The 22,259-nt window shown below is 51.4% G+C and overlaps 1 protein-coding gene and 1 pseudogene across 2 annotated transcripts in view; one reads left to right on the top strand and one right to left on the bottom strand.

The window, feature by feature from the left end:
• The window catches only part of PIWIL2 (piwi like RNA-mediated gene silencing 2), a 41,333-nt gene extending 28,715 nt beyond the window's left edge, over nt 1–12,618 (bottom strand). The window contains exons 1-8 of one of the 2 annotated variants that reach the window (XM_075910751.2): nt 12,470–12,618; nt 11,171–11,378; nt 7,874–7,973; nt 7,605–7,746; nt 5,552–5,767; nt 4,411–4,521; nt 2,524–2,641; nt 1,349–1,473 (exon numbers count right to left, since the gene is read on the bottom strand). In XM_075910751.2, the coding sequence (XP_075766866.2) occupies nt 1,349–1,473; nt 2,524–2,641; nt 4,411–4,521; nt 5,552–5,767; nt 7,605–7,746; nt 7,874–7,973; nt 11,171–11,371 (1,013 nt within the window). In that variant the 5' untranslated portion in view covers nt 11,372–11,378; nt 12,470–12,618. Of the gene's footprint in view, nt 1–1,348; nt 1,474–2,523; nt 2,642–4,410; nt 4,522–5,551; nt 5,768–7,604; nt 7,747–7,873; nt 7,974–11,170; nt 11,379–12,406 lie in introns of both variants that reach the window. The other variant, XM_075910750.2, reaches the window with a different exon arrangement.
• Nucleotides 12,619–21,272: 8,654 nt separating this feature from the next.
• Nucleotides 21,273–21,707, top strand: LOC102446484 (profilin-2 pseudogene; annotated as a pseudogene).
• Nucleotides 21,708–22,259: the final 552 nt, after the last annotated feature.

The raw sequence follows: 22,259 nt of genomic DNA, 5'->3' as shown, positions 1-22,259 counted from the left end.
ATGAAAACAGATTAGCTGGCTTCACTTTCAGGTTCTCCTGAACCGGCCCAAAGGTGCAATGTTTGTAACACAGTAGAAGAGAAAAGTTGAAATCCAACACAAAAGCTTAAGTGACTTGTTTAAGTGTTCGTGAGAGCATTGTAGTCATTAGGTTTTTACAGTTTTCCCACACCCAATACCAAAAAAAATCTTAAAAATTAACATAAGTTACCAATGTTGACCATTTAAATAAAAAATATTTTACTCATTTTAAAGAGCTTGAAAAACTCAAAGAAAATTGGAGAATAGAAACAGAGCCTTCCGGAAAAAACAAAACCCTATGCAACTTCAACATGGAAGAAAAAATAAAGTAATCGGACAAACACAGATGCATTCGATTTCTCTATGAGCCAAAATATGGTTCTTGGTATTGTGTCTCACCACTCTCCCAGTGTGGAAAAAAAATAAAATGGTTGCTCCTGTGTTTAACAGTTAATTTCTCCAGCTCTCCGTCCGTCTTGATCTTGCACACACTGAAGTCAATGACAATCATGCAGGATCAGGATCAGAGAGCTCTTACCAAAAATGAGTGTTCCTTAAAACAAAGCAAAGAAAGTGGAAGAACATTTGCTTATAAGTCAATCTGCCTGAATGAACTCTATACACCATGCCCTGGAAATGGAGTATAGCGATACAGTACAGTAAAAACTAAAATAGATGTTCTAATGCAAGACAAGAAAGACTCTCCTGGATTTGTTTGAAACAGGACTGAAACCTGCCACGTCCCAGATGACACATGCAAAGTGTGTGAATTCTTGCAAGAGATTCTGGCTTTCATAATAAGGCAAGCCAGATGGTTAGGCTAAGTACCTAAACAGCTGATGAGGTGACCGACCATGGTTCAGGATAAGCAGACAGATTTTAGATTAGAATGCAGGTGTCTGCAAAAATTACTCTGTAGCAATAGGGTACTGGTATATGTACAGTAGCTCCCTCCCTCATCCCCGAATCTAGCTTGGAAGAGTCAAACTTCTTCCCTTTATATTTTTTGAAGAATTCCCTCTCCACAACCCCTCCTCCCCTATGCATCAGTGGTGCGACCAGGGCAACTAGCAAAGGGAGGGCCACCCAGAAGAATAGGGGGACATTTGGGGGCACCCCATTTAGCAATTAAAGTTTTGGTGCAAGTACGGGGACCAGTGCCCCTCCTGTGTGTTGTCACAAGTCACCTATGGATACAACTGCTTAGAAACTTGAGTAAAAATGGAGCACAGGCATTACACGGCTGGGACGCCTTGTCAACTAGCTGGCAGCCACACACACACACAAGTCAAAGGTTAAGCATCCTGACAAGTCAAATTTTCCTCACCTCCTGAAGACCACGTTATAAAACGGAATGCACAGGTCTGAGCTGGGCTCTAGAATTCTAGTCATCTGCAGCTTTATGCTGATTTCCGCTCCATCCGTCTTTCTCTGACACGTCAGCTCAACCGTCTAGTGCAGGGATGAAGGCATCTTAGTAGCAGCAAGAAGTGAAACGACTCAGACCATTAAAATTGAAACCCCCGTTGGAGCCACCTTGCAGCTGAGAATGCCCTTCCTGCTGCCCCAAAGGATTCATCTCTGCATCACATGAGAGCATCCAGCATCTTCCAAGCAGGAGCTCCTCCGTACAAAAATATCCCCACTAGGGAGGCCAACTTTTTGGGGAGATGCAAGTATTGGATTTCAGCACGTTACTCCACCTGAAGCATGGCTGGCAAAATCACAGCACCCTTCTCCCGCATCCAGTCCCTGAGACAGATGGGGGTCCACATCTTCATCTTTATTCTGACCCACTAGACACAGAGATATGTAGGGATGCAGTCTTGAAACTTCCAAGACCTAGTTATATTGGTAAATCTCTGTGCACACTGCCTGCTGGTGAATCAGTTTTGTGTTCCTGAAAGGTTAGTGCCAACAGGCACTGTGCAAAATTCCTGCATGTCACTCTGCTAAAAATACACCAATTTGAACATGCCAGACCCTCATCTATTCTAGTCCTGCGTCCCCCAAACTGCCAATTGTGCAGCCACTCTACAAAGTGGAGAAAAAATGGTACCAAAGTCACAATCCCCTGCCATATGCTCCAAGTTGACCAGTTACACATCCTAGGTGCCTTTCCGAATCTCTATCTGTTAAAGTGGCAGACGATTCCTCTCTCTCGTCCCGGAAACGTATGGGGAACATACACTTCTCTTTACTTGGGAATAAGGAGAAAAGCCATTTAAAGCAATTGATGTCCTCAGCTGTTTCAAGGCTAACAAGAATGTCACAGATATTCAGTGGATTATGGAAATCCAACCAGGGCCCTAAGAATGACTGGTTTAGGATATGCCAGTCACAGGATAAAACACCTGCACTTTTTACTTATAAGTTTCACTTGCACATTTCAAAAAAGCCATGTTCTGGAATGTTATAATCTGGCCCCTTATAATAGCTGAAACCACGTGGCACCATGCAAGAGTCAGGCTGTGTATCTTCTGCACCGGTATCACGTCTTACCTGAGGCAACTTGACAGGCAGGTAGAGGATAGAACCATCAAATGCAGTAACGTCTCCCGTCACAGACCTATGCTCCTTCATCATCCCAAAGCGCATACTCTTGCATTCCACATTAGGGCTGCAAATCAAGAAATAAAGGAGAAGGGGGGAGGGGGGAGAATGCTTTATAATGTCTGCAATAGCCTTTTACTATGCATTCCATTTCTAATTTATGCTACTGTCATGATTACAGGCTCTCAGAGGGCTCTAGTATTACACCACACAATCCTGCCACAGCCAGAACCCAAACACGAGCCCATAAAGCCGCAATAGAAGAAAAAAAAGTCAATGCCATGTGCAGATTCATATCAAGGCACAAGAAGAAAACTAGAGTTCAAATCAACTCTCTATTGACATAGATGCCACAGGGTAAGGATTGTGTCTTATTGCCATGAAGACTTACAATAGCACGTGATATTGTGACTCGCCCCACCTAGTGGCTATTCCCGAGTATCTATTAACACTCACGGTAGGATCTTAATGCTTTATGCCAGCGGGTTTCACGCTTATTTTCTCATGACCCCGTTAAAGAAAAGGGTAGATGCTGCGACCCAACATGATTTGACTGGAGTGCGGGTTCCAGGGTGGGGCTGAGGTGGGGTGTAGGAGGATGCTCCAGATGTGGGGGAATGGAGGGAAGGTCACAGCTGGGGCAGGAGGGGCTTGAGGGGTTCCTGGTCCATGGTGCAGTGGGGGGGGGGGGAGGAGAGAGAGGGGGCTAAGGCAGCTTCCTGCCTCTCCTAGCACCACAGACCAGGCTGAGCCCCAGAAGCGGCCAGCAGCAGGTTCCCAGCCAATGGGAGTGAGGAGCTGGTGCTCGGGGCAGGGGCAGTGCACAGAGCCCTGAGCGTTCTCTCCGTCCTCCGTCCATCTAGGTGCTGGGCCTGCTGCCAGCTGCTTCTGAGACGCAGCACAGTCTGCAATGCCAGGACTGGCTGGTATCTGCCTTAGCTTCCCCCACTGCTCACCTCCATCCCCCTGCATCCACGAGACTCAGGGCCTTACATTCTGCGACCCAGTCTTGGATCACGACCCGTCGTTTGAAAACCCCTGGGCTACGTCTACACTGGCCCCTTTTCCGGAAGGGGCATGTAAATTTCACTAGTCGTCGTAGGGAAATCCGCAGGGGATTTAAATATCCCCCGCGGCATTTAAATAAAAATGTCCGCCGCTTTTTTCCGGCTTTTAAAAAAGCCGGAAAAGAGCGTCTAGACTGGCCCCGATCCTCCGGAAAAAGTGCCCTTTTCCGGAGGGTCTTATTCCTACTTTGAATAAGGAATAAGACTTTGAAGTAGGAATAAGACCCTCCGGAAAAGGGCACTTTTTCCGGAGGATCGGGGCCAGTCTAGACGCTCTTTTCCGGCTTTTTTAAAAGCCGGAAAAAAGCGGCGGACATTTTTATTTAAATGCCGCGGGGGATATTTAAATCCCCCGCGGATTTCCCTACGACGACTAGTGAAATTTACATGCCCCTTCCGGAAAAGGGGCCAGTGTAGACGTAGCCCTGCTTTATGCCAAGAAAAAGAGTTTGTATTGTGTCACACCTGCAGGATAGTTGTGTGACCACCAAAAGGATTCTGAAAGAACTGTTACCATACACTCCTCTAATTAAATCCAGATGTGCAGAGGGCAGTATCTTCCCCAATGCTTAATTTCAGGATTTGTGAAATTTTAAATTAATAATGTTTTCCCTGGGCACTCTGTCCTCCAAATCTCCACAGGAATTGCTTAAAAAAATTCTGAGAAGCAAGTTCATGGATGTCACATTAATCCCACTGCTTATTTCAACACCGCTACAAATCTCACTATAAATTGAGATACAAGTTGAACTGTGCAAAGCGCCACTACCTGAAAGTCACGTGGTATTGGTAAACAGCTTCATTTTTGCAGTGTATTTTAATTAGATTCAATCCTAAGGGAAAAGCTGTTCCTTTGGATCCTTGCTTCATTACCGGTTCTCTGTAAAAATACAAAGGGAAGGAAGACAAAGGCCATACAATAGCTTCTCTATGCGAAGAGGCAAAACAGGATGACAGCATTAGCTGAGGATTTGGTGAAAAAAAAAAAGTCTAAGTGCGTCAACACCACTCCTTGACCTCTTCTATACTTTACACCTGTGTAACAGTTAGTAGGCACTGAGAACATCTCATGAATACTTTCCACATGCACAGCTCAAAGCCGTTTATAAATGTTCAACTCCCACCCTCCACTGTAAGGCAGGAAATATTGCATCCATTTTACAGATGGGCAAACTAAGGAAAGAGTGGACTTTAAGCGATCTACCCAAGTTTGTTCAGTGACTACGTGTGTTCTTATCACACTGTCTGTTTAAAAAAATATTAATTTTAAGAGATAAGTTCCAGCTTGGCTTTGCAACACTGTTGATTCAGACTGTGTGAAGTTTGTGTAGAATTTGGAAGGGTCTTCCTGAAGGTCACTAGTATTGTCCCCTCCCTTTGCAGCATGACCCATGTTACTCGTCCGAAAATAAGTCAGGGAGCCAGATAGCTGGTCTATTTTACAATATATTCAACATGGCTCCCCCTGCTGTACAATCAGCAAATTAGTGTAAGACAGCAGCTGCAAAAAGCCTTACACAGGCTGCGTTTCAAAGAACTGCTGCTGCGATGCTGAAGTGAGCCCAAGTGTTTTCATGGCACCTAAGAAATCCTCCCCTCACAGAATTTTGCTCTTCCTCTGTGGTTTCCACTCTGCACCGGGTCCTACTTCTTTGTTAACCCAAGACCAAAGCCACAGCTCAGAAGAGATCGATGCACAATATGAGGGGTAGATATTTGCATCCTCTCCCCCCAATAGCATACAAGAATCTGCAGCAATGAGCCCGACAGGTGCCAAGCCAGACCACTGAACAGCAGGTTTACTTTAAGGTTTTCTAGAGCACACATGGCTACAGTAGCCACTTACGGTATCTACGTCCCCGCTGATTGAAGAGAGGTCTAGCAATGGGTATGGCAAGTTGCTCACTTACTTTCTCTCCATCTGTTCAACAAGGGGCGGTGGAGGACTTTCTGGCTGGGGTGTAAGCTGGGGGGCTGACAGCAGTGGCGGTGAGCGTGGAGGCGGAAGCATGGCTGGGCGCAGGAAAGGCGAGTCCGTAGGAGCTTTGTACAACATCCTGCCAAGCGGGATGGCTGTTCTTCCAAGAGGGACAGGTGGCGATTCCATTAGCCCACGGCCAAGAATTCTGAATCCAGAGGCAAGAATGAAAAGGAAAGATGTTAATCCTTCCCCTGCTTTAGGCCCCTCCCCTCCCCCCGCATTATAATGGAGATTACTTGACTGGTGTGGACGCAGGTTATGTTTAACACACATTTTGATCGGTTTTTACTTCACTCCTTCAGTTTTGAGGCTGAAGCTTGTTGAAAACCAAGATTCACACGCAATGACATCCATCCAAGAACCAGACTGCTGCCAGACTCATCACACATCTGCGAGCTGCATCTGTTCTTTCTTCAGATTTGTCCTTCACCAAATGGCACAGCTATGTCTTTAGACCCCAAGAGCTCCCCAGTATCCCCGTTCAAGAGCCCAAACCCTTCAAAAGTAGCATGCCCGTGACACCTCGTTCTTTCACAGGGAGTTTTAGGAGAGAGGCACAGACATTGTAGATGGACGAGTGCTGTTAAAAAGTTCCACCTACGCCTTCCCCACGAGCCAGTAAAAGACAATTCCCTGTGTTACATTCTTATTTGTAATTTGTACTGGATTTACCTGGCGTTGCTCCGGTCCTTAACTCAAATCGGTTTTCTTTTTCTTAATTGAAATAGTTTTTCTGGGGTGGGGGTGGGGGAGAGGGGTTGAGTATATAGGCTGCCCCAGGGAGAGAGAACCACCCCAGCTTGGGACCGGATGAGAAGCGCCTGTCCATGGCTGCTACAGCGGCCACAGCTGGAGGAGGGGCGCCTGTCCCCCAGCTGGGGGGCAGAGACACACACAGACACAAATCTTTACAATATATAGCAGATCACTGACCCTTTCTCCAACCCTGCTCCCCAGCAGCCCCTGTTCGCAGCAGCCAGGGCTGGCCACAGGCAGGGGCTGTTTTTCAGCTGGCTCCCCCCAGCACTGGCTCCTGTCCCCTCCCTCGTGCCTTTCAGAGGCAGCGGGGGGGGGGGGGGGGGGAGGGGCACTGCAGAGAGCATGGGTGAGCAGGGACTGCTTGAGTTCCCCCTCACCCCATGTTCCCTGCAGCACTTCTGCTTTTGAAATGTACAAGAGCCCCAGAGGGCTCTTGTACATTTCAAAAGCAGCAGCACAGGCTGTGGGAACCACAAGCACCGTTTCCCCACTGTGCCTCTGCCTCTCCTGCCCCCCGCAGAGCCAGTGCTGGGGGGAACCAGTTCCTGCTCCTCCCGCACATGCGTGCATACGTGCGTGTGTGCGCGCGTGGGGGAAGTGACTTGTCAAGTGGCTACTCAACTATCCGATAAGCATTTGCTTATCAGATAGTCGACTAGTCACTAGCATCCCTACCCACCACGTGGCAAACAACATCACTCGATCTACCTGCCCTGGCAAAATAAGAGATTGAGTCAATTTTGCCAGGATTCAACCTTTGCTGCTAAGGAGCATTCATATTTCAAGCCTGATGTTTAGCTCATTAAGCCATCTCCATTATCTGTGATGTCCATGGATGTGAGAGTATAACTGTACACAGTTAAGCGATGAGCACATGGGTACATGAGGAGCTGCCTGCCCACCCCGCGCTACTGCATCTGAATCAGCAATGCAGATGTGTGTGGGCGGGGGGGGGGGGGGCAGTACATGCAGGAAGCTGGCTTTAAAGCCGACTCCCTGCATGCACCAGCTCGCAGGGAGCCAACTGCCACCTTCATGTAACCTCTGCAATTTTCCACAGTTACACGGTTAATTACTTACATTTTACTATTCCTACTACATACACTGCACACCTGCAGCACGCCAGCCTAGCTCACTGCTAGGTAAAAGCTTCTGCCAACTAAGCATCACATGCATAGCTCTTTCTGAACGAAGGGTTTGGCTCAGACCCACGTTTTACTCACGTGCCAGGAGCAAGCGGCATTCTCTCCACCTTGCTGTCCCCAGCTGGCATTACATTTGGTGACGGAAAGCTGGGTCGCAGTGGCATGACGGCTTTAGGTTTGACCTCCATATCACCCATTCCCCTGCCCAGGATGCCTCGACCTAAACGGACAGATTCAAAACGTGCCTGAAGAAACCTCCCAACATAGCAGGGAGGTTAAAATACTACACCACAAAGCAGCCTTTACAGGAACAGAAGAGAAACTTGTAGAAGACTGAGATAACTTACCCCAAGGGAGAACTGTCTGTCCCATGGCTGATCTTGGGATTGTCTCAACACCAAGTCCTTGGAACATGGAAGGCAGACTTGTGACAGATGCAAGAGGCTCCTGCCAAAAGCCAAAGGAGAACAATGTAAAGAATAGAGAGAGAAACCTAAGGGAACAACAGTCTCAATGTTGCTGTACTTCCAAGAGATGTATCATGCAAGAAACTCTCTCTTGGGTGCTCAAGTATAACTACAAAGTAAGGAAAGTCTCTATACGGAACTCTTAAGGGGGCAGTTGATTTGACAGCAGTGTTTCCAGGCAACCCAGGTGGACCAAAAGCAGAGTTTTCTTAGCTTCTCCCCCCCCCCCCCCCGCCCCGCCCCACAGATCCACTTACTGCAGCTGTAAATTTTCCCTACAGAGATTTGTAGGCTACAGACCTCAAGTTACACATTTACAACGGCCAGGCAGCAATTCATTCTAAAGCTAAAGATTTTAAATTTAAAATTAGTTGGCTGCTGTACCTTCATAAAGTGAGGGAAGATGGCCAGGCCTCTTAAGAGCAAGAGAAGGAACACTCAGACACCACCCATGCTGCAGTGAGCACAGTCAGTTTATTTTACTAATCCAGTGGTGGACAACCTGCAGCCTGAGAGCCACACCGGCCCATTGGGGTTCTACGTATGGTCCACGACACACTCGTGCGGCCCCCTCCTTAGCCTGCGCTAATGCTGATATCATCAGACACAGCAATAAGAACAGCTATTTAGTTGCAATTATTTAGGTCAGTGTTTCTCAACCAGTAGTACGAGTACCCTTGGGGGTACTTGAGAGAAGTTGGGGGGGGGTACGTCAACTGAAATCTGGAGAAAACTGAATTTTTGTTTTAAGTTTTACAGCACTGTATTATTTTTGTACGTTTTACACCCCAAAATTTCATCGCCCACCTGGGTATGATTAAGTTATTTAAACAAATGTATTGCAATGGCAGAAAAAAAATGTATGTGTCTGAAAACTGTAGGTACTGCTACTTATAATTTTTTTTGAAAAAGGGGTACTTTATTAAAAAAAGGTCGAGAAACACTGGCTTAGGTTAACACTAAACAATATTCTCTGCTAGAACAAAGACACTAAAATATTTGCTACAATTATTTCCTAAGCAACTGCAGCGTTATCACGGATGTGTAGGCACCTAACCAGAGACAGTCCGCCCTGGAGAGCTTACAGTCTAAGAATAAAGTTGCCATAGCAGGTCTCCTACTTACAGACTGTTACATTAAGAACTAGAAGATTTACCCAGCTTTGCTCAGACCCTTAACCAATTCATTTTTGTTATACGCTTTCAAACATATAGTAGATGTGTTGCATTTTTTGCCAGTAGATGGCTCTCTACTCCACCAAACAAAGTCCCCGTTGCTCAGGTCCTTAATCAATGTATGTTTTTCTTCATTTAAATCATTGCTCTGGGGTGAGGCTGGGGAGGAGGGGGTCAGGATGTAGGCTGCCCTGGGGAGAGGGGAAAAACCCAACCTTCTCTCACCCCAGCAGGTTGGGGCCAAGTGAGAAGCACCTCTCCATGGCCACTGCAGCCCCAGCAGGCACAGCCGGCAGAGGGGTGCATGTCCCCCGACTGGGGCAGGACCAAATTCATCTGCCCCCTGCATTCCCCAGCCAGAGTGAGGAATGCAGCAAACGGGGCACTTTCCCCTTGCTTCCTGATGAAGGGGAACAGCCAGCAATGTCCCCCTACAAATGGAGGCAGAGGGAGCTTCAGCCTGGAGGGTGGGAGATTTGGGGTTGGGGCAGTCCCAGGCAGGAGGGCATGCTCCCAGCCAGCACTTTCACCTGCCTGGTGATTGTGTCTCTTTTCTGGATGGTTTTATGAGATGTAATCCCATTCCAGGCACTTCCCATTGTCCTGGCACAACCAAACCCTGACCTTGCTTTAAGTTATGAGAAGAGGAAGCTGCCTGCCGAATTTGGTGGTCCTAGCTCGTACTGTTTAGGAGGAGTTCTTGAACAGAGACAAGCACACAGACAGACACACTCAAATATATGGCAGATTAAAAATATCAAAAGAGTCAGATTTTGCTACTCTTCTTCCCATTAAGGTCGTCTTTAAGAAGGTATAGTTCTGAAATGGGGGGAGGGGGAGAGGTGGTTATATGGCTCTCTTTAAGGAGGGGAGCAAAAATATGCTTCTACCAATCCTGCCCAAGAGGTCTCCTTGCAAACAAAACATTTTACACTGGAGTTGAAATGACCCAGAGCAATTAAGTGAAATTTATGGTTTTTTACAGGGAAAGGGAGAGCGTGAGAGCCAATCAATTTAAAAAAGATAGTTCCATACCTCAGGCCTCCCAGACAACTACTACAACTTTTATGATTTTAAAAACCTGCTTTTTCCTTCCGCTTGTTGCTACAAGAATAACTCACATCACGGGAGATATTTAAGAGCAGGCTAGACAGACACCTGTCAGGAATGGTCTAGATCAGGGGTTCCCAAACTTTTCGGCATCACGCCCCCTTTTTGATTTTTGAGAAACCCTCTCCCTCTCCCCCCCACCAGCAGCAAAACTTGTTGAGAAAATAAAAGGAACTTACCGAGGCCAAAAAACAAAAATAGCAGCAAAACTTAGCGGGTGGGGAGGGGATTGACAGGCGGGGGCTGAGTTACCTTGCGCCCTCCCCCCCCCCCGGAATTTCTTCATGCCTCCCCCCCCCCCCAGTTTGGGAACCCATGGACTCTAGATGGTGCTTAGTCCTGCTGTGAGGGAAGGGGACTGGACTACCTCTCCAGATCCCTCTCAGTTCTAGGATTCACAATCACAGTAAGAAGACTGACTCTACACAGGATCAGTGCAAAGTACAATGGACCTAGAATGCGTAATTTACAGCTTACACAGATACACCTGTGCTAGCTCTGACCAAGCTAGCATAGATGTATAGCTGTAGTAGCATTAGGGACACCCAAGTCCCACTACCCAAGTACATAACCAGGATCCCTCATGGGTTGTACTTGGGACGGGACTAGTCCATCCTGCTGCTCATGTTGCCACATCGACATGGTTATGTTTAGCATGTCAGCTAAGACACTTTTCACTTGACAAACACGCCCCAAAAGAGATCAACATCTTCCATTTGGGAATCCCAGGCGTCCGCTGGCTCAACCAATCTATGCAGCACCTAGGGGCTGCGAGCAGGTTCTGTAAATGAGCCCCAGGACTTCTACGCAGCACAGTCATACCAATAAAGAAATGAATAAGCAAGATGTTCCCAGAGAAACACATGGACCGTGCCCCCCGCGGAACGTTTACCTCCTGGACCAGCCCCACCGGCTGCCCCGGCTCTTCCGACGCCCTCTGCATCCTGCTGGTATGTGGCACAGACGCTGCCCTGCCTCGGACCAAATATTCAGGCGGCGGCGGCGGCGGCGGCTGCTGAGGCCCGAGCAGGCGGGACCCACAGGGCATGCGAAAGGGCGCAGCGCCCTGGAAAGGAGGCCTTCGGGGATCCATGGCGAGGCTGCCGGAGAGAAAACACTCGTGCTGTGCAGGCATGTACAAGTGGGCAGGGGGGGGTCACCCACAGGCCGGGGACCTGGGGGAAACCCCTGCTTGACATCCAGGGGGGCAGCTCAGGGATGCCTCTCCCCAGGGCCAGGCTCCATGTACGGCATGCACAGCGCCCATCGCGGTATCGCCAGTGCCAGCCCTGAGCAGGGGCCCTCGCTGCTAGAACCCCTGGGGGAAGAGACCCTCTGCCTGCCCACCCCTAACCAGGGAGGGACCCCCTGCTAGAATCCCCATGGGAGGCCCCCCTGCCTGCCCCTGTTAGCTCCCCCCACCCCAGGGAGGGGGTCCCCCTTCTAAAACCCCCAAGGGAGGGGCCCCCTGCCTGTCCCCCACCCCAGAGAGGGGACCCCCCCCTCCTAGAACCCCCCACGGGAGGGGCCCCCCTGCCTGCCCCCCACCCCAGAGAGGGGCCCCCCCTCCTAGAACCCCCCACGGGAGGGGCCCCCCTGCCTGCCCCCCACCCCAGAGAGGGGCCCCCCCTCCTAGAACCCCCCACGGGAGGGGCCCCCCTGCCTGCCCCCCACCCCAGAGAGGGGCCCCCCCTCCTAGAACCCCCCACGGGAGGGGCCCCCCTGTCTGCCCCCCACCCCAGAGAGGGGCCCCCCCTCCTAGAACCCCCCACGGGAGGGGCCCCCCTGCCTGCCCCCCACCCCAGAGAGGGGCCCCCCCTCCTAGAACCCCCCACGGGAGGGGCCCCCCTGTCTGCCCCCCCCCACCCCCCCCCCAGAGAGGGGCCCCCCCCCTCCTAGAACCCCCCCCCCCCCCCCACGGGAGGGGCCCCCCTGCCTGCCCCCCACCCCAGAGAGGGGCCCCCCCTCCTAGAACCCCCCACGGGAGGGGCCCCCCTGCCTGCCCCCCACCCCAGAGAGGGGCCCCCCCTCCTAGAACCCCCCACGGGAGGGGCCCCCCTGCCTGCCCCCCCGAGGGCCCCCCCCGAACCCCCCACGGGAGGGGCCCCCGGGAGGTGGCTGCCCTCACCGGGCCGGACACGACGCTCCGCACCAGCCTCAACTTCCCGCCCCCACGGCCAAGCCCCAGCACCTCGCCCTGACGCCTGGCGCTCCCACGGCTTTCCCATTGGCCCTCGCCTCTGCCTGTCACTCAACGCCGGCCTCCCATTGGGACTATCCCGGCAAGGTCCCGCCCAGGCGACCAAAATGGAGGGGAAAGGGGGAGTGCGCAGTAGTGCAGACCACGTGATCAAGCCCTAGCACCCCCCCGCGCAGTGAATGGTGCCTTCCATGTGCTCTCTGTCCCCGCAGGGTGGTGGGTGCAGCCCACGTGGCGCGTGGCCCGAGCAGGCTCCTGCAATTGTTCAAGTCCAATTAACAGCAGCTCAATTACGAATGTCACGCGGCCTCCTTTTCCTGCGGAGTGACACAGCGGGGGCAAAGGAGAGACCAACAACAAGAGCAGCAACACAACCCTCCCCAAAATGCAAATGCAAATGTTGGCTTTTCCATGCTTGTTTTTATCATTTTAAAAAATTAAAACCCCACAAAAGTCTGAATGAATAAAATTGCAATCATCACAGGATTTCCGAGGGCTGGAAAACATGTGTCGGTTGACTCTCACAACCCCTATGGGTGCTAGGCACTATTACTAGCAAGTCAGGGAACTGAGGCGGAGTGAAGTCCAGCGTCATCCATTTTCTTAGCTAGTGAACTATTTGTGTCAGGGGCTGTATTGGTTCAGTGTTTGTAGAGGCCCAGCACAATGACAGCCTCTCCTAGGAGCAGCTGCAGAGCTGGAAGGGAAACCAGCAGGGGTCACAATAGGTGGAGAGGGGAGGACTACAGGCATTTCTAAGCCAGGTAGAACTCATTCTCTCCGCCCTGGTTTCCATCCGGAGAGCAGGATGCTTCCATGTGTGAGTGTGCTGCTCACCTTTCCCCGGGGATGAGCGGGGTAGAGGGAGTAATAGGATTCCATGGTGTGGAGTCTTTCCTGGAGGAGGGGGTGATGCATTTGCAGTAGGGTTGATTCCTTTTGGTGGCTGTTGAGTCCCTGAGCACCAGGAACAGTAACCCTGGGACTCCGCCCCCCCCCCCCCCCATTCATGAACCCTGTTTTTGGCTGGGATTTCTCACTGAGAAGCCCAATCCCACAGCTTCCTTTCTCCCTCCTTCCATGTGCCTCACTCTGTCTCTGAAATCCGCCTCTTTGCTTCCCCCCTGCTTCTTAGAACTGACTGCTGTCTGCGTCTTTCCTCTGTGCGGCCGATCTAGCTCCCAGCCTGGGAAGCTGCAGCACACGGAGGTGTAGTTTAGGGAGATCTCCAAAGACCTCTTATGGTCTTTGGGGCTACCACCTAGTACAGCATCAAGTGAGTCCCAGATGCCCTGGACCCCACTCAGAAACAGAGGAAGCACCTAAAAGAAGGTATGGAGCACCAGGGGCCATGCAAATAGGTATGAAGGTGAGGGAAGGAGGGGTACCTCTTAGAGAGACAGAGAGTCACCTACAGAGGATATCTGGGGAATTTCCTGGAATGTAATTCCATTTTCACATAGCCTTAAGCCTCCATCTCCCATTCTATATAAAGATGCTCGTGGACTCCTTACTGAAGGACATTTTCTTCAATGGCCAAACACAATAGAATAATATAGGAGTCAAACCAGTGGTCCATCTAGTCCAGTGCCCTGTTTCCAGCAGGGACTAGTAACAGATCCAGGAGTACAAACCGGGTCTCCTGAATCCAGGGCCAGTATTCTAGACCACACTACCTCACAGATAGCAGCCTACAGAAAATGTAGTACACCACAAAATTTAATTTCTGAAGAGATTAACGCAATATTAATTTTTAATATGTAATTAAAGCAACGTTTTAGAGACTCTGAAACAGAAAGCTGCAGAAACCAGAGGCACTTGCCAATTTTAGACCAATCTTATCATAGAAAGAGCAGTCTCATAAACTGTGCTTAAGAAGCATGATTTAGGGTCTGTAGGCGATCTACAAGCTTGTGAGCAGTGAAGGAACCAAACACCCATTTTTTTGCACCTTAAAAGCTCAAAGAAAGCAATTTTATGTAGCTAAGTGGCAGTGAGATTTTCACTCTCATTTCAAGGTCACACTGAAGTCTGCCAAAATGTGAGGTAAGAAAAAAAGTGAAAACTTGCACCATGAGAGTGTAGTTACTTCCAATGACTACACAGAAAAGGTAAAACATAGATAATGAAATTAAACTCAATGCTAACAAAATTTGGCAGAAGTTTATCAAATTCCTTTTTATTTAACCAAAGACAGAACTGAAACAATAGCTGAATGTATATATTTCATTTGATTACATTAATATCAATACATTAATAAATAAGGAGCTATAGAAAGCAAAGTAAATTGATATGACAAATCTGTTAATTTAGCATGGAATATTCTAATTTTTATTAAGCAGGTATAATCAAATTTAGTTAATTCATTTCACACATCATGAAGTAGCAATATTAGCAAAAACTTAAAAAACAACAAATAGTCTGGTAGCACTTAAAGTGCTACCAGACTGTTGTTTTTTAAGATTGTCCTGTACAGACTAACTCGGCTGCCCTCTGAAGCTTCTCAATATTAGCAAGATCATCTGAATAAAACATTTCATAAATAAAAAGATTTCAAACCCACTTTGTATCACATGCTCTCCCAAACACACCTGTACCAAACAAAGGGGGGATCTTCCCAGAACAGAACAGGTCACTCCACCCACAGTGTTAAATTTGACCAAGACTAGAACCCTGATTACTGTGTAGTGACCTGAACTAAGGAACGTAATCACAGAAGCCAATTTGAAACCTGAACTCTGATTATGGGGCAGTCATACTCTGAAAGGGCCTAAAATAATCCCTTATAAAGGAGAGGGATTCGATCAGCACTCCAATTACAGGGAAGTCACTTAATTAGAAAGGTAAAAGTGCATAATGCCAGGGAGCAAAAAGCAGAGACCCAAACCCAAATTACAGGGCGGTCATGCTCAAAAGGTATTAAAGAGCAAAGTATTTCCCATACATCTGCGCGATGTGAGGTGCATCCCAATTCACGCTGACTACACTGCTAGCAGGACACGAGGCCAAAACTGCAAGAAGGCAGAAACCTAACCCTGAATTATAGGGAGGTGAGTCACACTGCTCCAGGTTGCAATGCACTCAGGGGAACGTGACTTGCCCCCCGGATTACAGGGCAGGCACTCTTACTAACCAGCTAATGGAGCAAATAACGTCAAAAACACAGAACAGCACAGACCTGGACCCCACTTACAGGGCTGTCACGCTGCTGAAGGTATTAAAAGACTCGAGATCCCCATGCCGTGTAATGACATTGTCAAACATACATCTTTGGGTTTCTATGTAAAAGACAAAGGAACCCAAAGATGTATGTTTGACATACTCTGTAGGGACATACACCTTTACCCAGTTCCTAGGGCTCAAGGTGCGACCCTACAGTGCGGAAGGGATAGAGAAATTTGTGCAGGTAACAACATGATTTGATTACTGGGAAGTAACTGTGCCCAGAATCCCTTTTCTTCCCTTCCGTCCCCAGTATCTTGTTTTGCTTCATCTTAGCCTGACGATTCTCCGACGCTTCGTTTTGTTTCTGCTTGGAAGTTCTGGAAATAGACCCAAGGAGGAAGGCAGATGGTAGCACACGTCCCAAGTCCTCTCCCCAGAAATCAATTCTTTAATTAGTCCTGTGAAAAACCTTCTAGTCACTCATTAATTGGACATTTATTGAGTGTGAGACGCTCCTAGGAACGGCTATATTTCAATTTTCCTAACGTCTGTGCAGATAGCGTTCACTCTAAGTGAGCTATGGAAAAACATCAGCACTGACTTGGGTGCAGCTAGACTGGCAAGATTTTGCGCAATTGCACAAAAACTTGCCAGCTGTCTACACTGTACAAAATCAGTGCTTCTTGCTCAAACAGTTTCATGCTCCCACTCAGGGATAAGCCCTCTTGCGCAAGAGGGCCAGTGTAGACAGGCAACTTCATTTTTTGCGCAAGAAAGCCCGATGGCTAAAATGGCCATCGGAGCTTTCTTGCGCAAAAGCGCATCTAGATGGGCATGGATGCTTTTGCGCAAAAACACTTTTTGCGCAAAAGCATCCTTGCCAATCTAGATGCGCTTTTACGGAAATACTTTTAACAGAAAAACTTTTCCGTTAAAAGTATTTCTGCAAAATCATGCCAGTCTAGACGCAGCCACTGAGTTTAGATACCCCTCTTCCAGGGTTAACTCAGTCTCTTCCCTCTCTGGACCCACAATAAAGGAGCAGCAGCATGCTGAGAGGGGCAGATGAGATAGAGGAGGGGTAATGTCCCCACATATAATCAATAATGAATTACCCACACATTATTTAACCCACTTACCAGCTCTTCTTGCTCATCTATAACCATCCGTTTGGAAAGAACTCGGTATCTTTAAAAACAGATAAATGATAAAGCGACATTGCAGCCAGGGCCGACTTATCCATCAGGCACAGTGCCTAGGGCCCACACTACTTTTAGGGGCCCACGAAAATGTTTTAATTTCTTTTAAAATCAGAAGAAAAAAAATGAATTTTAGGGTCAAGGAAAATGTTTTAATTTTTTTCCTCGCATCAGAAAAAAATGAAACTTTTAGGGCCCACGAAAATCTATTAAATTTTGCCTAAAACAGAAAAAAATGTTGAAGTATTTAAAGCTATATCAAAAATAATTTTTAATATTTTTTTTTAATGGAGGAAGGGGCCCACGAAGGCAAGAGCGCCTAGGGCCCATGAAAGTCATAATGCGGCCCTGATTGCAGCTGTCTATGGGGAGAGGTACATTAATTGGTTAGGGGGCTAGTGAGGGAGAGAGGGCCAGGATGTGTAGGGGGAGGGAGAGGACAATGCAAAATTCCCCCCAACCAGAGGAGCAGGGGAGATGGGCAAGCAACGATGACCGTACCCCAGGCATCAAGCAATGGGAAGGAGTCACTCAGTGCTCCCACACCAGCGTCTGTACGCTGCCCTGGGCTGAGCAAGAACGGCCGCCTATGCAGGCGGATGCTTCCCCAGCAGAAGCATCACCAGGCTGGTCCTTCGGGTTCTGCGCCCTTCAGGAAAAGACCCACCTCGGCCTGCGGAGCAGTGTTCCCCGGAAGCTGGGCGCTTCCACTCAGGAGAGACTCCGGTGCCGCCTACCTGTTTAGCAGAGCCCCCACAGCCGTATTTGCTTCTACTGGCCGTGCACATGCACATGCCTCAGTGCACATCAAATTATTCCACACGTGGATGGAAGCGATGAGAGGGAACATTGCTGCTGACGCACATTCCCTCCAAGTGAGAAGCAAAGCCCCTGCCCAACCGCCCCCCCAAAACGTGGCCCCCGACGCAGGAGAAAGATGCTCCCCACATTGTCCTTGCACACCAGAGACTAGGGAGGCCCAGGGTATAGTAGATTTTGTGGACCACCCTAGGCCCTGAGGTGGGACCAACAGGGGTTCAGTGTGTGGGAGAGGGCTGCTGGGAAGTGGGCTTGGCGTGGGAGGGAGTTGGGGGGTCGGGGAGGGTGCAGGAGCAGGCTGGAGGTGGGAGGGCTGGGCAGGAGGTAGCTGGGGGTGCTGCAGGGCAGGAGCGCCAGCGATGGCTCCCTGATGCTGGGCGAGGGGCGGGGGGGGAAGGGGACTCTGAGCCTCAGGGTCCAGATCCAGGCAAGGGCTGGATTTGGTCCCCAGGCCATCGGTTCAGAATCCCAGCGGAAGCTACCTGCTCTGGGCAGCAGGGCCCCCTCTCTCTGGCATCACCGCTTGGGTTGGCCCCTCCCTAGCTGCCTTGGCCAGCCACACCTCTCTCCCTTACGGGATCTGGCTGAGCTTGCTTCCGGAGCCAATACTCTTTTTCTCATCTCAGTTGGTGTTTCGGCCCAGACCCCGTTGCTTCCAGTCCCCAGGGGACGTGCCGCTGCCTCCCGGGGTACATCAGAGCCCTACACAAACCCCTTTGCCCAGAGAGCGAGGCCGCAGGGGGCACTGGCAGATGGCACCAGCCTGCAAAGGTTGCCGGGGAGGAACACAGCTATTGCCCTGTTGCTGGGGTGGGGAACCTACGGCCCAGGGGCCGGAGCTGCATGTGCATGGCTGCAGTGCTGGGACCACGTATGTAGGGGGACCGGTCCCTATCCTGCCATAGAGACCCTGCCTTTATGGGCATATTGCTCTGGCCCAGCGGGGGAGAACCGCACCGGTCCTCTATGCTCATCCCAGTCCTTAACGACAGCACTTCCCTGGGAGATCGATTCCTATGCTCAGAGGCACTGGCCTCAGGACCCTCTCGTGGGAGCTTTCCGCAATGGGCAGTTTCCACTTTGAGTCTTGTGCTGCCCGGGAGAGAGCCGGGGCTCAGAGACCGACCCTGTGGGTGTGGAAATATTTCACGCCCCCCTCCAGCCTCACGGCCAACCCCAGGTCGCAGCAGCGTGCAGGCCGCTTGTGCGAGAGGCCCGAGCCTTTCTGCAGCAGGCGTCTCCCGGGATGGGGTCAACCTTCCCCGTTGCTAATAAACCACCCGCCAGGAGGCAACAGGCCAGCAGGAGGCAAGGAAGAAAGGGCACGGCCAAGCACTTTCCTCCCTCTCCCCGGCTTGCAACTCAGCCCTCTGTGGGGAGCAGCTACTTCAGCCCCTGGGGAAGGGCGAGAGGCTCCCACTTCCCCCCTGCGCCCTCCCTGTCTGGTGCCACGGCTGGAGAAAGTGGCTCCCGCCGCTTACACCAGAGGGCGCGTTCACACCATTAGCTCCAAGCCAGCGCCAGAGCTGCTGCTGCCTGAAGAGCCCAGGCCCTGCCGTCTCCTCAGCTGAGCTATTTCGCTCCACTTCTGTGGTGCCGGCTGCGGGTATCCCCCCCGGGGAAGCAGCCGTAAGAACAGCAGAGGCGTAATAACGTAATCGGTGAAAACAAGATTGGTGTAGCCAGTGGCAACTAGCGCCTGCGGGTGGAGAGAGGGCTGCCCCGAGGGGCAGGGAGGGGACAAGTGGGGGCACCCCATTGACAATTAAAAGTTTGGCAGGGGCTTAGGGGGGGCTGTGCACCTCCCACCTGTCTCATACGGGTGTAGCTCCAATGTGCGTTTCTCACACAGGGGGGCTGATTTTGCCCAGCCCTGGGCAAGGTGGGAGGAGGTAGCTCTGGGTAGAAGGAGCAGGAGCAGGAGCAGGAGCAGGAGCAGGAGCAGGCGCAGGGAGGGGTGGAGGCTGGTCCCCCCCAGCCGGTCCATGGTGCATGTGGCCTAGAGCTCTGGGGGTGGCTGTTGCCACGGTAGCAATGGCTGGACCCCAGGGCACCTGCCCTCTTTGCCCCGCCAGGCCCTGGAGCAGCTGCCTCCTTCCCCCCTCGTGAGCGGGCCCCCAGACGTTAGCTCGAGAGAAGGGCTCACCTCACCCGCCTTGCCTAGGTGATATGGAGGCAGTGAGCAAATGCCTCCTCTCCAGCCTCTATTTCCGTTTGTAAATTCTGCTTTTCTTCTTGCAGAACAGCTTCATGCTCTCTCCTTCCCCCGGCCGGGCTCCCCCACTCAGCTGCCCCGGCCACAGGTGCACTGGTTGTCACCCCAGGCCTGCGTATCTGAGCAGGGGAAACTGAGGCAGGGGGCAGTAATGCCCAAACGGACGAGGGGGCAGCCCTGTAAGCTGGAGGACATTAGGGTGGAAGGGCTGGCGGTCTCTGGGGCAGTGGTCCTTACAGAATAAGCCTCAAATTAAAATAGCTGCTCTGGGGCAGTGGCTTTCAAAACAACAGGTCGCAGCCCGGTACTGGGCCCTGGAATGTCAGGCGCTGGGTCTCCTGGCTGGAGGGGGGGGCAGGTGAGCAGTGGGGGGGCTAAGGAAGCTACCAGCCTGTCCTGGCACCGCAGACTGCACGGCTGGGGAGAGAGCGCGCACGGCTGGGGAGAGAGCGCGCACGGCTGGGGAGAGAGCGCGCACGGCTCCCCACACTGCCGCTGCCCCGAGCACTAGCCCTGCACTCCCATGGGCTGGGAACCTGCTGCCGGCTGCTTCCAGGGTGCAGCAGGGTCTGCGGTGCCAGGAGAGGCAGGAAGCTGCCTTAGCTCCTCCGCTGCCCGGGTGCCGCTCGAGGTCAGCCCCTCCTGCCCCAGCCCTGGCCCCCCCCAAACTGGAGTCCCCTCCTCCGCTCCAAAGCTCAGCCCCAGTCCAGTCAAATTATCTTGGGTCATGAGAATGGACAATTTTCTTCATCCGGGTCATGAGAAAAAAAAAAGTTTGAACCCCGCTGCTCTAGCAGTGCCGGCTGGGAAGGAGGAACGCAGCCGCCGAGGAGGAAGGCCTGACAATTCCATCAGTGCGTGTGTTCCCCCACGCAGAGCACAAGGAAAAAACGGTTAAGGAGAGTCCTGCAGCCACAGCAACGGACGCACCAACTGCTCAGACCGACATCGGTTAGGGGACACTGTGACATCACAAGGAGACACGACTTCATTGTTGTCCTAGCACTCGCTGGTTTCCAGAGTTGAGCTCAGAAGCCATGGAGGGCAGCTAAGCCCCCACACCCACGGGCCAGCTGCTTAGGGCATCACGGGTGGGGGTTGCTTGGTGCAGAGAACACCCACAGCAGGATCTCGGCGTCTGGAAGTCCGGCGTGTAAGTCTCGTTTGGTGAGCACTAGGGATTTACGTGGGGCTCGGGAGGAAGCGCACAATGTCCCAGTAGACGGAGCCTCTCCCTCCGCTTGGCCTGAGATAAGCCATTCCCTCACGGACAGAGACTGCATGGGCGGAACGTGGCGGTTCGAGCAAGGGGCCTCCTTACCCTGCGCCAAGTGAAGAGGAACTTTCCTCCCCCCCTTCCCGGGTCAGCGGCATAGACTGCTCCCCGCCCCACAGGATGTCAGGCTGGCAGGAGTACGTCAGCAGCTCCATGAGAGACGGGTTGTGCTGCGATGCAGCGGTGATCTCCGTGGCTCACCAGCAGCTGCTGGCGGCCCACCCCGGCGGGGTTCTGGCAAACGTGAGCCAGCAGGAGATCCAAGCCCTCCTGGGCCGGAACAGAGATGCCCTGCTCACCAGGGGAGCCACGCTGGGCGGGCTCAGGTGTCTGGTGATCCGGGACAATCTCTATGCAGACGACACCCACAATTACACCATGGACCTCCGGACCAAACAGCAGGAGAACAGTGACGCCTACACCCATGCTGTCACAGTCGCCCTGGCCAGCCCCGTGTGCCTCATTCTTGTGGGCAAGAAGGGGATCCAGGGAGGGACGCTGAACATGAAGGCCTTCAAGATGGCGCGTTACATCAAGAGCAGACTGCACCAATAAAGACAAACCCTGAGCGACCTCCAACCCTGGCCCTGCGTTCCTCTTTTCCCCGGTACCTGCAGAGTACCACATCGCCACTCGGGTCTAACGCTGCCCTTAGAGCACCCTGTTACCGCTAGAGGTGGGAGCATTCTACGGCCGCTCTGGCCCAATGGAACATTTGATCTATAGGGCAACGCTCCAGGGTTGTGTCTACACTGGCAAGTTATTCCAGAAAATCAGCCGCTTTTCCGGAAAAACTTGCCAGCTGTCTACACTGGCCGCTTGAATTTCCGGAAAAGCACTGACGATCTCATGTAAAATCATCAGTGCTTTTCCGGAAAAACTATGCTGCTCCCGTTCGGGCAAAAGTTTTTTTTCCGGAAAACTGTTCCGGAAAAGGGCCACTGTAGACAGCACAGTAGTTTTCCGCAAAAAAGCCCCAATCGCAAAAATGGCAATCGGGGCTTTTTTGCGGAAAAGCACGTCTAGATTGGCCACAGACGCTTTTCTGCAAGAAGTGCTTTTCCGGAAAAGCGTCCTGCCAATCTAGACGCGCTTTTCCAAAAATGC

The sequence above is a fragment of the Pelodiscus sinensis genome, chromosome 28 (genome assembly GCF_052426305.1).
Source record: "Pelodiscus sinensis isolate ZL-2025 chromosome 28, ASM5242630v1, whole genome shotgun sequence".
In the NCBI taxonomy this organism is placed as follows: domain Eukaryota; kingdom Metazoa; phylum Chordata; order Testudines; family Trionychidae; genus Pelodiscus; species Pelodiscus sinensis.
This window is presented reverse-complemented; position numbering and strand designations above follow the sequence as displayed.